The 14,807-nt window shown below is 52.5% G+C and overlaps 2 protein-coding genes across 2 annotated transcripts; one reads left to right on the top strand and one right to left on the bottom strand.

The window, feature by feature from the left end:
* The first annotated feature begins 601 nt into the window (after nucleotides 1-601).
* On the top strand, nucleotides 602-12,468 carry Sgca (sarcoglycan alpha). The gene is made up of 10 exons (XM_050156795.1): nucleotides 602-731; nucleotides 3,015-3,134; nucleotides 3,225-3,379; nucleotides 3,547-3,619; nucleotides 3,780-3,978; nucleotides 4,409-4,571; nucleotides 5,493-5,701; nucleotides 5,972-5,998; nucleotides 11,854-12,046; nucleotides 12,295-12,468. The coding sequence occupies exons 1-9, from the start codon at nucleotides 602-604 to the stop codon at nucleotides 12,032-12,034; spliced, it is 1,257 nt and encodes a 418-aa protein (XP_050012752.1). The 3' UTR covers nucleotides 12,035-12,046; nucleotides 12,295-12,468.
* Nucleotides 6,287-8,477, bottom strand: LOC126510358 (spermatid-specific linker histone H1-like protein). Its single transcript, XM_050156895.1, has one exon. The coding sequence runs from the start codon at nucleotides 7,358-7,360 to the stop codon at nucleotides 6,827-6,829; it is 534 nt and encodes a 177-aa protein (XP_050012852.1). The 5' UTR covers nucleotides 7,361-8,477; the 3' UTR covers nucleotides 6,287-6,826.
* Nucleotides 12,469-14,807: the final 2,339 nt, after the last annotated feature.

Here is a 14,807-nt window from a genome sequence, read left to right as displayed (position 1 = left end):
CTCTGGAAATTTTGTGACTCTCCAGGGATAAGCAGGGTGGTCAGGTGGGAAGAAAGATGGGTCAAGGACAAAACTTGCCCACTAGTCACCTGAATGCAAGTCTGACCCAAGACAGGTCCCAGACATCCTTGCTTGGGCGTTCAGGGTGAGGCGAGGCAAGTAACATGGGAGGCTTGGAGCCATGCCTGCAAAGACTGTGGGATGCTGGTCGTGGTGGGGGGCTGTTTCTTCCTCAGTGGTACCCACCATCAAGTGCATCAAAGAGGGAGCTGGATCCAGGGCCGCGCACTTTCCGAGCATTTGCTCAGCCACAGCATGGCTTTGGAGGAAGTTCGAAACCTACAGGCCTCGGTAATGTCTGCTACAGTAACGCGGCTACAGTAACGTCTGCCTCGTGGCATTGCAGTGGGTAGGGTATGGGGTAGTGCACACAGATGCCTGGGAGCCAGCTGCCCTTCCTACCATCACCCCAGCCCCAGTCAGGCAGGATTGTCTCATCGCTGCGTGATATAAGTGGCTGAACACATGCTCCCGTTGGTGTTTTTGTGGATTCTGCAACAGTGGTGCCCGGAGGCCAGCACTAGTCATGCAGTGTACAGCCATGGACCCAGGCCTAGAGAGGGAGAATGACTTGAGACCGTGTGTGCAGGAACTGTCAGGCTTACCTGTCTCCCACCTGGCTGGTACCATCTGGGTTCTTTCCATCCAGGCCTTCACATGGGAGATGCTCGGTCTGGGGGCTTGGCCTGGGGAAACTGTTAAGGAAGTTGTCAACCAACCCCCTGCGTTTACTAGCTGCTAGACCCCATGTCTGGTGCAGGGATAAAATGGTGGCGAAATGAGGAGACCAGAACACCTGTTCCACACCACGATCCTGTGAGGCTGAGTTGACACAGAGGTGTGTGTGTGTGCACTTGTGCACGCGCATGTGTAGACATAAGCAGCCAGCTTAGGAAGAGGAGGGACAGGAAAAGGCTTCAGGGAGGAGGGGACACATCCATGCAGTCTGGTTAAAGTCTGCCCAAGGGACAAGGCAGGAAGGGAATGCCAGGCAGTGGGAAGAGCTTTGATGGATGCCATGAGATTAAGAAGCCCTACTAAGCTAGGCAAGAACAGAGGGAGGGCCAGAGCCTGGGGGCATATCGGGGTGGGGTGGGGTTCTAGACAAAATGACCAGAAGAAGGGCCAGAAAGTCACCAACCGGGTGTGAGCTGGGAACTCAAGAGCAATGGGAGTCATTGAGATTTTTAAAAGGGGGCCATTCTGGAGAGATAGCTCAGTGGTTAAGAGCATTGGCTGTTCTTGCAAAGGACCTGGTTTAGTTCCCAGCCCTCAAGTGCTGGCAATTACTCCAGGTCCAGGGCATCTGACCCCCTCTTCTGATCTCCATGGCACCAGGCATGCATGTCATTCATAAACACACATGCAGACAATCACTCATACACACAAATTTAAAATAAATTCAAAATTCAAGGGAGAGCCCATGGAGCCAAATTGGTGGTTTAGAAAACATGCCGAGGGGCTGAGGAGATGGCTCAGTAATTAAAAGCACGGGCTGCTTTGCCTGAATCCTGAGTTCAATTCCCAGCACCCACATGGCAGGCAGCTCATCATTATCTGTAACTCCAGTTCCAGAGCGTCGGATGTCCAGTTCCCTCTTCTGGCCTCTGGGAGGCACTGCATTCCAGGTGGTGCATAGACAAATGTGCAGTAAAAACATACGATCACAGAAAATAATAAAATAAAAAACAAACAAGTGCAGAATAATAATCAAATAAATGATATTTTTTTTGAGACAGGGTTTCTCTGGGTAGCCCTGGCTGTCCTGAATCTCACTTTGTAGACCAGGCTGGCCTCGAACTCACTGAGATCCACCTGCCTCTGCCTCCTGAGTGCTGGGATTACAGGCATGCACCACCACAACCTGGACAAATATATAATATTAAAAAAAAGAGACGCACACAAAATAAAGCCCATTGTGGACACCGGGAAACAACTAGGGGACACCGTGTGTGAGGACAGTGTCCACCCCAGAGTCATTGCTCACTCTGAGAATGGAAGGAGTTGGCACTCTGGGCAAGGCCGTTCTCAGCTGCTCTGACACACCTCCTCCCCCTCCCTGCCCCACCCTTTTCTGCTCCAGCCCCTGTCTCTGTCACTCAAAGGGCTGGCTAGGCTGGGCAGCTATGGCAGCAGCACTAACTTGGATTCCTCTCCTTGTAGGCAAGTTGGGGATCTTCTTCGGGGGAGGGAGAGAATGAGGGGCAGAATTTAGAGGTTATAAGGTAGAAGAGTAGGGGATCCTCAGAAGAGGGGTTTGGGGTGGGTGAAGTAGGACCTAGAGGGTTTTTTGGGGGTGGGTAATGATAAGCCACTCAAGGATCCAGGGGCTGGGAGCTGGTCTCTGGATAATAGGAAATTTTGAGAGCAGAGGTGTCCTAGAGTCCCCAGTGAGCATGAGAGGACAAGGGAAGAGGGTCGTGGGCCCTTTAATGAGCTGACTAGGCCGTTACTTCTGGCAGACCAGGCTAAATTTGGCATTAAGAGGGAAGGCGGAGGCAGCCTGGGCAAGTCTACTTTGCTGGGCTTCTATCGGCCCACATTGCAGGCCCTGTTCTGTGTTCTTCTCTGGGAGTTGGGGGTCTTAGAATGGCTACCCTTCTTCGGAGGGTGTTCTCAACCCCAAGCCTCTCAGACATTCAGCATGGGCTTTTTTCCCAAGTAACCTGAACACACACAGCTTACCCCTTTCTCAGCCAAACTTAGTTTCTTCCCACTGTGGACTTAACCGTGGAGTAGAAAGATGCCTGGGGTCCCTTCCATGAATCCAAAGCCAACAAAAGTCTGGGGCTTGTCATCCTCTAACCTGTGAAGCAAAGCAGGGCCTGCAGCCCACCACCTGGAGGCAGCCAGGAACCCTCAGCTCTCGGCACATCGGGAGCACAGTGTGGAAGGGCGCTCACCCCCTACCCATGACTGAAGCTGTGTGTTTGGGGCTTATGGGGTTCCCACAGGTCTTCTGGCAGGGTTGAGGGACACCAATGCCCAGCAGACAACCTTATATCCACTCGTGGGTCGTGTTTTTGTGCATCCCTTGGAACATGCCACCTTCCTGCGCCTTCCAGAACACATTGGTGAGAGAGGGACCAGATGGGCTGGAGTGTGCGGATCCAGATCTCCTGTCCTGTCTCTGGTTTCCAATCCCTTCCTGTTTCTCCCATCAGCGGTGCCACCTACTGTCCGACTCACCTACCAGGCCCACCTCCAGGGACATCCAGACCTGCCCCGGTGGCTGCGCTACACACAGCGCAGTCCCTATAACCCTGGCTTCCTCTATGGTACCCCCACTCCAGAAGATCGTGGACGCCAGGTCATCGAGGTGCCAGCACAGAGACATCCTGGGGGTGGCCACTGGGGCCTCCTAGGGCTGGCCCTGTCACTGGGGCCGGGCGCTTATGCATGTTTATTTGCATATAATTTGCATACGCTCCATTTGTGCCTGCTTCCCCTTAGTCCCGCTCCTCAGCCCTCCTTCCATTCCCCCAGGTCACAGCCTACAACCGAGACAGCTTTGACACCACTAGACAGCGACTGCTGCTGCTGATCGAGGAGCCCGAAGGTACCTCTGTTCCTATCCCGTTTCTCTACTGGTGCCAGCCTTGAAGAGAAAGTGTTGGGAAGCAGTGGGGAGCAAGGCATCCAGGAGAGGGCGCGTAAGGGCCGACGAGGCGTTGGTAGCTCGAGGGATGGCGTTCAAGTTGCCGACTTGGCCTCTTCAGGTCCCCGGTTGCCGTACCAAGCCGAGTTCCTGGTGCGCAGCCATGATGTGGAAGAGGTTCTGCCCTCCACACCTGCCAGTCGCTTCCTCACCGCCTTGGGGGGACTCTGGGAGCCAGGGGAGCTCCAGTTGCTCAACATCACTTCGGCCTTGGACCGTGGAGGTCGTGTTCCTCTTCCCATTGAGGGACGGAAGGAAGGGTAAGGGAACAATCCAGGAAGGCTTCCTGGTTGACTAGGGAGGGAGTGGGCAAAAAATACCCATCTACTGATTTCCGGATGACCACTGTGGTATACCTCGGTAGTGGCCATCTCTTCTCTTTACTTCAAACCAGTTCCCATTCCCTCCACACCATCTCCTCCTTGGGCTCACATCCCCATTACCCTGAACTCTGAACTTACCGGCACCCCATGAGGACGTATGAGATCCATCTGTTAAAAGTCATTTCTGGGGTACATAAAGAGTGGGGTGCTCTGACTTGGTCTCAGGTCTTGGAGGCTGTGACCTCTCCTACCAGGCCCTGATGTGTCTTCCGTGGGACATCCCTATTCCACACCCATCCTTGCCTACTGCCAGGACACCTCCGCCTCTCCCTGGCAGAGTGGTGCTGACAATGGCTTCTTTTCTCAGGGTATACATCAAGGTGGGCTCTGCCACGCCCTTCTCCACCTGCCTGAAGATGGTGGCATCACCTGACAGCTATGCCCGCTGTGCCCAGGGACAGCCTCCATTACTGTCCTGTTACGACACCTTGGCACCCCACTTCCGTGTTGACTGGTGCAATATATCTTTGGTGAGGAGGGATCCTGGTTCTAGGGTTTGAGTTTAGGGTATAAGTCTCATCAAGTCCTCTGTACCTATGATTTCTCTAGCCCAGCTTTTTTTCTCTGATAGGGTCGGTTTGGGTCTCAACCTCAGTCTGTGGTCTCTGTCGTAGACACACACACACCAAGGCACGCAGGCACGCATGCATGCAAGCATATGAAATTCTGTTTCTTGCCACAAGAGGGCGACAAAGCTTACAGTCCACATCTGGACTCCCCAGCTCTGAGTCCCAGATCTGCTCAGCAGAACAGACAGCTAAAACTCCCAAGAATTCCTAAGTCCAAACTCCAGCGAGGGGGCATCCATGTGACAGCTCTGTCTGCTTCCAGAGGAAGTACCACCAAACAAGGCTGCCTGCAATAAGGGGTTCATTGTGGCTCTTGGTGATGTTTCAAGGGACCCTGGCTGGAAGTTGTTGGTACACCCTGCTCTTGGGAACCAGCCCAGGGACTCCAGCAGAACTGAGTGGTAGCGCTGGTCATTGGCAGCCTACTGAAGGTTGTGTGCTGGGCACTGGATCCCCAGCATGTTTCACCACCGTGATTCAGGGCAGGAGTAAGCACATTACCATCACTCTGAATTCAACGAGGAAACCATGTTGAGGCAATTCACCCCGGTGAAGCACTAGCCTGACTCAGATTTCAGACTCAGGCAGTCCAAACCTAGCACCAGCACTAACCATCGCACCTCCCTGCTTCTCCTAGAAGTAGCTTCCCTGACCCCTCATCCAGTGTTCTTCCTGTAGTCACATGGGCTAGGGGAGGCAGGCAGGAAGAAGGTCTGTGGGTTACATGGGGTTGATAGGTTGGTAGCTGCCACACCTCCTGTGGGACAGTATCTTTGAGTCTACTGAGCTACCCCTGGGTCAGCTCTGGCCTCTGTTACACAGGTAGACAAGTCAGTGCCGGAGCCCCTGGATGAAGTGCCTACTCCAGGTGACGGGATCCTGGAACATGACCCGTTCTTCTGTCCACCCACTGAGGCCACAGGCCGAGACTTCCTGGCAGACGCCTTGGTCACCCTCTTGGTGCCCTTGCTGGTGGCTCTGCTGCTCACCCTGCTGCTGGCTTACATCATGTGCTGTCGGCGTGAAGGACGGTGAGTGTGCCGGCCAGGGAGGGCAACGGGCTGGTATGTCTAAGGGACCACTCTGGGACTGGGGGAGCCATACTTCTCAGGGAGTGGGATGCTCAACTATAAGAGGAATGTGGGGCCCCTTTTCTAGGTAGGGGGGATCCAGTGCTGTCTGGCTTGGAACTAGGAGGGATTCTGAATATACGCACATGGGATTCCTATATAGGAGCTCTTGGGATACCACGGAGCAAAGCCAGACTGGTACTGAACCCCCAACCTCCATTTTTTTCACAGGTTGAAGAGGGACATGGCCACCTCTGAGTGAGTAGAAGCAAAGCTGGGGGGCTGGATATGGGAGTTCCCTCCTGCCCCCGGATTGTTTTTTTTTTTTTTGGTTTTTTTCAAGACAGGGTTTCTCTGTGGCTTTGGAGCCTGTCCTGGAACTAGCTCTGTAGACCAGGCTGGTCTCGAACTCACAGAGATCTGCCTGCCTCTGCCTCCCGAGTGCTGGGATTAAAGGCGTGCGCCATTGAACTCTTCAGTATGAGCAGCAATGACCTCTGAGCCTTGGCCCTGATTGGCTGGAGGCTAAGTCCATGCCCTTCTGACCTCGTCCTCATGTGTTCTGATCATAGAGGAGGCTATTGTGCCATAGGGGAAGGGGACCTGCCACTGTACATAGGAAAGGACTTGGGAAGTGACCAAAGGCTCCCAGTGTGTATTCCTCTTCCTCGCTCCTCCTCCTGGGCTCCGTTTCATTCTTCCCTTTCTCGCTTCCCTGTTCTCTGTCTCCCTCTCCTCACCATCTCCTGCTCCTCCCCATCTTCCTCCCTCTCCCTCTTCCTTCTTCCCTCCTTCCCCACTGTGAACCAGATACCTGGCTGGCCTTTGATTCTGCCGCGGGTGAAGAGGAAGTGGCTTGCCATTAACAGATAGGGTCCTACCATGTCTTTCCAAGCCCATCTTGTTCTGCCTCAGATTCCTCCTGTCCATGGCCTCCTCCCCCACTCTGTACCCCTCAGCCCCAGGCCTAATTTTCCTACCCTCTGAACCCCAAAGATTCCAGAAGACAGTTGTGAAATAAGTTGGGCTTTTATTTCCACTTTACTGAGCTTGTGGCAAGCCTGGCGACCCGCCCAACCTGCCTTCTTAGTGGCGGCGGCCTTTGGCCACCCTACGAACTCCCTTGAAAAGCCGATTATGGCTCTTCCTGGAGCCTAGTAGTGACTGGCATGGTCCAGACTTGCGCTGCCCAGGCTTCTGCCTCTGCCCCCTCCGCCCCCTCCCCTGGCGTCTCTTGGCCTTGCTCTTGGACTTGAAGGCTTTCTTCTTACCCAGGCGGAAAGAGCCTGAGGTACCCTTGCCAGTCACCTTCTTGAGCATGCCTTTCTGCACTAGATTCTGGAGTGCACGCTTGAAGCGCCAGCTGTTGCGGTTCATATTGTAGCCTGTGGTGGTCACAGCTTTCTTCAAGGCAGCAAGGGACACACGGCTGCGCACCCCCTTGTCAGACACAGCCCTCAGAATCACCTGCGACATACTGGGTTTCCGCGGGGTTTGAGGACTGCTGTAGGGCTCAGTCTCACTCTTGCTTGGGTCCCCTGATGTGCTGGCATCCTGGTTTACAGCCACCGCAGCATTTGGGTCTGCAGATGGTGACGCCAGTGACGTGTCTCTCTGCATCTCTTCCGGAGGTGGCTGAAGGGCACTGGATGCTAGGACCTCCAGGGTGGCGGCTGGAAGTATCCACCAGATTACTCTCAGTCGTGGGTGAGCTGTGTTCTGACTTCTGCTTCCCTCAGAGGCTCCTCTGTAGGGGTCTGGGCCACACCTTCTGGATGGCCAGAGGGAGGACCGAGGATGGTCACCCACGGTTGGCCTCAGCAGACTTGTGCTGTGGGCTCAGGGACTGGTGAAATTATTTCTGCGGTGACCTCAGGGGGCCATTGTGAGGTGGGCAGAATCCTGTGGGGGTCATAGTAGCCCCATTGTCTCTTCTTAGGAGGATCAAAGGCATCAGATAGTGGGGACATCTGAAGTGCCAGATACCCTCCAGAGGAGGGCTCTGGCTGGATGGTTCACGCAGGGAATGCCCATGTATATACGGCGTATATACGCATTTCTGAACTGATTCCAGGGCACTTGGAATCCTCATGTTTGTTTATTTATTTAGCAGTGCTGCGCATGGAACTCACGGTTTCACACACACTAGGCAAGTGTTTAACCACTGAATTATATCCCCAACCCAACTCAGTTTTAAATCCACTCTTTAACTGCCAACAGTCTCTACTTTGTGTCTCTAGGTGGGAAAAATGCTAACATTTTATATTTATTGAGACAGGGCCAACTTTGGCGAGGCAGGTTGAGATAGGGTTTCTCTGGGTATCCCTGGTTGTCCTGGAATTCACTCTCTAGACCAGCCTGGTTTTGAACTCACAGTGGTCCACTTGCCTCTGCCTCCCGAGTGCTGTGACTAAAGGTGTGCGCCACCACTGATAGCAGAAACAGGGTCAAACTATATAGTCCTTGATGGGTAGGAATTCACTCTGTGTGCCTGGCTGGCCTCAAAGTTACGGTGATCCACCTGCCTCTGCTTCTGGAGTGCTGTGTGTGCCACCATGCCTGGATACATTTTTTTTAATTGATGTAGAATGCCGGCCTCAATATACAGCTGAAAATAACCTTGAACTTCTGGTTGTACAGCCTTCACCTTCCTGGGAGCTAGAAATGACTGTGCCGCCACGCACAGTTTATGTGGTACTGGGATTGAACCCAGGGCTTCGTGTATACTAGGCAACCACTTACCAACTGAACTCTTCCAGTACATTTTAAACATAAGAATTATAATTATACTTTTAAAAATATTTATTTAGGCCGGGCGGTGGTGGCGCACGCCTTTAATCCCAGCACTCGGGAGGCAGAGGCAGGCGGATCTCTCTGAGTTCGAGGCCAGCTTGGACTACAAGAGCTAGTTCCAGGACAGGAACCAAAAGCTACGGAGAAACCCTGTCTCGAAAATCAAAAAAAATATATTTATTTATTTATTATGTATACAACATTCTGCCTCCATGTATGCCTGCACGCCAGAGGAGGGTGCCAGATCTCAGTACAGATGGTTGTGAGCCACCAATTGGGAACTGAACTCTGGACCTCTGGAAGATCAGCCAGTGCTCTTAACCACTGAGCCATCTCTCCAGCCCCTATAATTATCTTTTTAAAGGAGAATATAGTTCTCAGGGTAAAATGCAGTTCCTTGGCTTATGTAAACTAATCTTCCATACGAAACTGTTAAAATGCTTTCTTAGACTGGGCCTGGTGGCCCATGCCTGTAATCCCAGCATTGTAGAGGTGGAGGCAGGAGGATCTCTCATCTCCTTCCATTGGAGGCCATTCTGGGTTCCATGGAAGCCTGTCTCAAAACCAAAAAGAAAAAACAAAGGGTTCGGGTTTTGTCTTTATTTCTTGAGACTGCATCTCTCTGGCTGTCCTGGAACTCTCTATGTAGACCAGGCTAGCTTTGAACTCGCACAGGGTTCCCCCTGCCTCTGCCTCCTGGTGTTGGGATGAAAGGCGTGTGCCACCACGGCCTGGCTGGGTTTTCTGCCTTATCTGTCTTCACTTTATAGATCTCTTCTGCTGAGATCAATAATTCTGACATACATTTCGCAAGGAGGATTTGGATAACTTTTTCGTAGCCTGTGCCAGATTTGGTCAGTTGCATTGCTGGCATTGTGGCTTTCCTCTTGTGACCAGCGTTGTCATCACCGGCCTTCCTGGTTCAGGTGGTAGCACTGATGTCAGGGAGGCCAGCTTCCCTCTTGACTGTAATCAATACTTTTGCCCCGTCTTCCAGCAGCCTTTGCTGGCCTGAGTTTTGGGTTGGCTTAGTTCTACTAGATACTTATGACAATTTCTGCTGCTTTTTAAGTGGGCCACCAGTAGTGACCCTGCTGCCTGGCTGTCCCCTGTATCAGATCTAACTGGTCACGGTGTTCTCCACACCCCAGTGGCATTGCCTTGTGTGACTGTGTGTTGGGGGCAGAATGTCTGTTGGTGTCGTATGACCACATGCGTCTGTGGGCGTGTGTTTGTATATAGCAATGTTGCCTGCTCTCCTGTCTGCCTGAGCACTTACATGAAGCCCCTTGGAACGGCTGCATTGGGTTTGCTGTCTGCTCTTTTGCTCTTCTTGGGGAGATTTTCCCACCCATGAGTTACCGGAGCGATGAGACCCAGATGTGGGGCTGGTGGTGGGAGAGGCCTTTCCCGGCCTGGGTGACTGACACACCTGCCTCCCTGGCCCCTCTTTCACACTCTTCTTGCTCTCATCCCACCACGGGCTCTCCTCCCCAAGGGATGGAATGTTGTGTTTCTGACAACTCGGTTTGTCAGATTCCATATTTAGGAGCTTAAATTACTCTGCCTGGCCTTAGACTGCGACCTCACTTCTTTTGCTGGCCAGTGGGCCCTCTGCTCCACTCCAAGGGGAGTGCCACTGTTTCTCCAGGAGGCCGCCTGTCCTTCAGTGCTCTGATCCTCAGGGTTCTTAACTGCAGCTGCTGTCCACTGACGGGGACTTGGACTCCTGGCAGGGACCCTTCCCCTACCTTATTAGTAACTGAATGACAAGGGAAGAGGCCATTATTCTGCCTGCGTGGAGCCTCGGTTTCCCTAAGAAAATCCAATTCTATTTTTTTAAAACTGTTTTTGAGATGGCTTCATTGTGCAGCCCAAGCTGGCCTCAAACTCACAATCCTCCTGTCTCAGCCGCAGCCCTAGCGGAAAACTTTATTGTCTACCAGGCAAAGTCTCTGCTCTGACTTGGTGATCAGGAATTTAGGAAAATGTTGCCAGACTAAGCCAACAAATGAGGCAGATTCCTGTAAAGGAGGCTTGAGAACAACTCCCCCTAGAGGCCAGGCAGCTTCCAGCTGGGGGGGGGGCTACAGTGAAATAAAGCTTCCTCTATTAATACCACAGAGGGGTTTTAGCAATTTGCCACAAAGCAGTAAGCAGTAGAAAGGAAACAAAGCAAGTCCTGACACTTTGCTTTGCGTGCCGGCGTGCAGGCCTGCTGCTCAGACTCACTGTGGCTTGCTCCTGGACCACAGAAAGCAAGGACCTAGGATGGTCACATGTGATTAGAGCCAGACATGAAGCTGGAGTTCAGGAAAGGCCTTCTGATGCATATAGCCACTCCCGGCTGTAGGGGTTTCCAAAGGGTGGAGCTAGGAACAGCTCAAAGGAACTCTGGTCTGAAACAGAGACAGAGAGGCAAGAATGGAGTGGGACGGGGGTGGGGGTGGGGGGTGGGGGGGTGGGGTGGGGAAGGGTCAGATATAAAGGAACAGAGACCAGGTTCAAGGATCCCAGATAAATAATGAGATCCAGAGCTTGGTGGAAGGTATCCCCAGGAGGCTCAAGAGCTGGGAGCTGGGGGATAAGAGGAGGTTAAAGACTGGGTGGGATGGCCAGGCTGACATAAGGACGGAAGGAAGGGGGAGAGGTGTTTGGAGTTGATGCTGAGGGAGGCTGCCGAATACTAGAAGGAACCAGGAGGGCCGTCGGAATATGAAAACGTCATACAGCTGGGGATGGAGCCAGGTGGGAGGGTGCGAAACTCTGTTTGATCCTCAGCACCACACAAACTGAGTGTGGCGACAAACGGCTGTGATCCTAGCAGTTGGGAGGTGGAAACAGGAAGATCAGGGGTTCAAGGTCATCCTCAATATACTCAGGATACCTAAGTCTTAAAACAAACAAACACTAGGTTTATAAGTCCTGGCCAGTAGCAGCTTCTGCAAATAATATACTCCATGTGGGTATCTGCTCCGCCTCAGCATCTTGTACGTTACCTATGCTGGCCATTTTCTTACTTCGCACAACAATCTAGGAGGATACTTATTATTATCTCCATTGTACAGCTGGAGGAAGTGGAGGCACGAAGGGGTTAAAGCCAAGAACATAGAGCTTTATAACCAGGCTGTCTGCACCCAGACCCTTGTCTCAATCACTGGGCACAAGCAGGCACCATGAATTCCCCATTTCCCCCTGCACTTACATCATGTGTTTGAGTCTCCCAGCAACTGCAGGGTGCAGGGTGGCTCTGAGGCAATCCCAGGCTAGACCCTAGAGGCCAGTTTCAAGAGCTGATGATCTTCTGCTTGTGCCTCCAGCATCCAGATGGTTCACCATTGCACCATCCATGGGAATACAGAGGAGCTTCGGCAGATGGCAGCCAGCCGTGAGGTGCCCCGGCCTCTTTCCACCTTGCCTATGTTCAATGTACGCACGGGAGAGCGGTTGCCTCCTCGAGTGGACAGCGCACAAGTGCCCCTCATCCTGGACCAGCACTGAGAGCCCTGTCAGGTGGGTCTGGCTGGGCAGTGCCATCCTCTAACCAAGAAATAAGGGAGCCTCTGTCTCAAGGCACGGGCACTTAGTGAGATACGGGGCAGGGGATCACACTGACTTGCCCATCCTCATGAACAGGGTACTCAGCAGAACTGGCATTGTGCCCCACAACTGCCAAGCATGCAGTAGCAGAGGGTCAGGATAAGGAAGGCAGGATTTTGGTGCCCTCAACCCTCTCCTCTGTCTTCCTTGTGCCCTTTTAGTTCCCGTTCCAGCTGTACCACTCAGAGCTGCTGACCTGGGACCATATCCATCATTGATTCCAGCTCCTCGCCTTCTTGGACCTCCCGCTCCAGACAAGCAGAGGGATAGGGTAGAGAGGGGTGAGGTTGCTTGAGGTCAGCACCCAAGAATAAATACCTGCTGCTCTGCTCATCTATCGCTTCTGGTGCCACGCTTTCAGTAGCTGTCACTGCGCTGTGTCCCCTTTTTCTGAGAATCCCCAGAGGCTTCCAACCTGCCCTTTGGACCCTTTCAGTTTTGCTGTTCTCAAATTCAGTGGATCTGATCATGAGGTTTGACCGGAAAGCCCCACTTTCTAGATCAGGATGCTAAAGTCTGTGGAGAGTAAGTGACTTGCCCAGTGTCACAGAGCAAGCCCTGTCTGCCCATATACTGCCTTCTCTGGAGTTGAGGAGTTTGAGAAATAAGAGATCTAGGTCTGTAATTACCTAGAGATTTGGTTGACACCTGCCACAGTTCCCGGCAGATCTTTGGTGTGAACAGTATGTTTGGGGACACCTGCCAGAGTTCCCGGCAGGACCTTCGGTGTCCACACTGTGTTTGGGGACACCTGCCACAGTTCCCTGCAGGACCTTCGGTGTGAACACTGTGTTTGGGGACACCTGCCCCAGTTTGCTACAGGACCTTCAATGTCCACACTGTTTGGGGACACCTGCCACAGTTCCCTGCAGGACCTTTGGTGTCCACACTGTGTTTGGGGACACCTGCCACAGTTCCCGGCAGGACTTCGGTGTGAATGTTGTGTTTGGGGACATCTGCCACAGTTCCCTGCAGAACCTTCGGTGTGCACACTGTGTTTGGGGACACCTGCCACAGTTCCCTGCAGGACTTCAGTGAGCACACTGTGTTTGGGGAGAAGCTGATTTTAGTATATGGAGTGTTAGGAGGTGTTATTGACTGACCAGCCTAGGCCCCAGAGGTCTGCCATTCTAGAATGTTCCCTGAGCTGAGTGTTTCCAGCGGGGCTTCTTTCCCACGAGGCTAGGCTGCAGAGGCCTGGGATGGTTTCCTCAGGTTGCCACAACTGGAGTGGGTCAGCCCTGCTGCGCTCTCTGCCACCTGCATTGTGACAGGGGCTCTTATGTGACCACTGTAGTGGGAGGACAGGCTGAGACTAAGTCTGGAAGGGGGCCTGGTAGAGAGTGACAGCAAAGGAACAAGGACAGGTGGCCCAGCCTATTTCAGCTCTCAGAGAATGCATGCAGGTGTCTGACACCCAACTTCCAGCCCCTCAGCTCCCCCCCCCCACTTCTTCCTTTCTTTCGACAGGATCTCTCTGCATAGCCTTAACTGTCCTGGAACCGTGTAGATCAGGCTGGTCTCAAACTCGCCAGTATTTTCAGAACTTCCTTCACTGGTAGTCATTTGGTCTCTGCTCTAACACATATCCTTAGAGAGACCCTCCCTGTCCCCTCTGCTCCCATGGCTTCTAGAGTCCCTTCATAACCCCCTTGGCTCTCTGACAGGAGATGCTGTCTGGGCTCATGGGTGATCGGTTTTCTGGGCTGGAGAGATGGCTCAGCTGTTAAAGGCTAGGCTCACAACCAAAACATCATGTTTCTCCCAGTACTAGGTTCAGGATTCTGTCCACCCTCTAATAGCTCCCCACACCCCACCCCACCCCTACCCCGTTAGCCCTAGCATAGACCCTGCACAAAGATGCCAGGCAAGGCTGTTTGGAAGGAATACCCGAGGGACACTGTTGTCTGTGTGTTTGATCAGAGTTTATTTATTTATTTACTTATTTATTTATATGTGTATGGGTGTTTTAGCTGCATACATGTCCTTCAGAATCCAAAAGAGGTATCAGATTTCCTGGGACTGGAGTTACAGATGGTTGGGAAGATGCCATGAGGGGTGCCTGGAACCAAACCCTGGTCCTCTTGAAGAGCAGGGACTGCTCTGAACTGCTGAGTCATCTCTCCAGTCCCTGCTCAGAGTTCTTTTCTTTTTTAACAGCAGTAATGAGAAGGGGAGGGGGGGATGGAGAACAGGATTCAAATCATAACTGATGTGAACAGTCAGCTGTGATAACTCACTACCTTCAGATCAGCTTGCTCAGAGCTCTTAAAAGGAAGGCCGCATTTCTTCTTTGGGCAAAAGGCTAAGTCTCTACCACTATCTTCTGCACCTCCTCTGCATTCTGGTTACCCCAAACCCATCGACTACCTAGTTAAGGAACCGAGTTTTTTTTTTAAAGAGTTTTTTTTTTAATATTTATTTATTTATTATGTATACAATATTCTGTCTGTATGCCTGAAGGCCAGAAGAGGGCGCCAGACCTCTTTACAGATGGTTGTGAGCCACCATGTGGTTGCTGGGAATTGAACTCAGGACCTTTGGAAGAGCAGGCAATGCTCTTAACCACTGAGCCATCTCTCCAGCCCAAGGAACCGAGTTTTTAAGCATTGACAGAGGTTGGTGATGTGTGTGTGTGCACGCGTGTGCGCCCATGCTAGTGCAGGATATATAT

Source organism: Alexandromys fortis, unplaced genomic scaffold (genome assembly GCF_014885135.2).
Source record: "Alexandromys fortis isolate MF-2015 unplaced genomic scaffold, M_Fortis_MF-2015_v1.1 scaffold_31, whole genome shotgun sequence".
Lineage (NCBI taxonomy): Eukaryota > Metazoa > Chordata > Mammalia > Rodentia > Cricetidae > Alexandromys > Alexandromys fortis.
The sequence above is the reverse complement of the archived record's forward strand: the minus strand, read 5'-3'. Positions and strand labels throughout refer to the sequence as shown.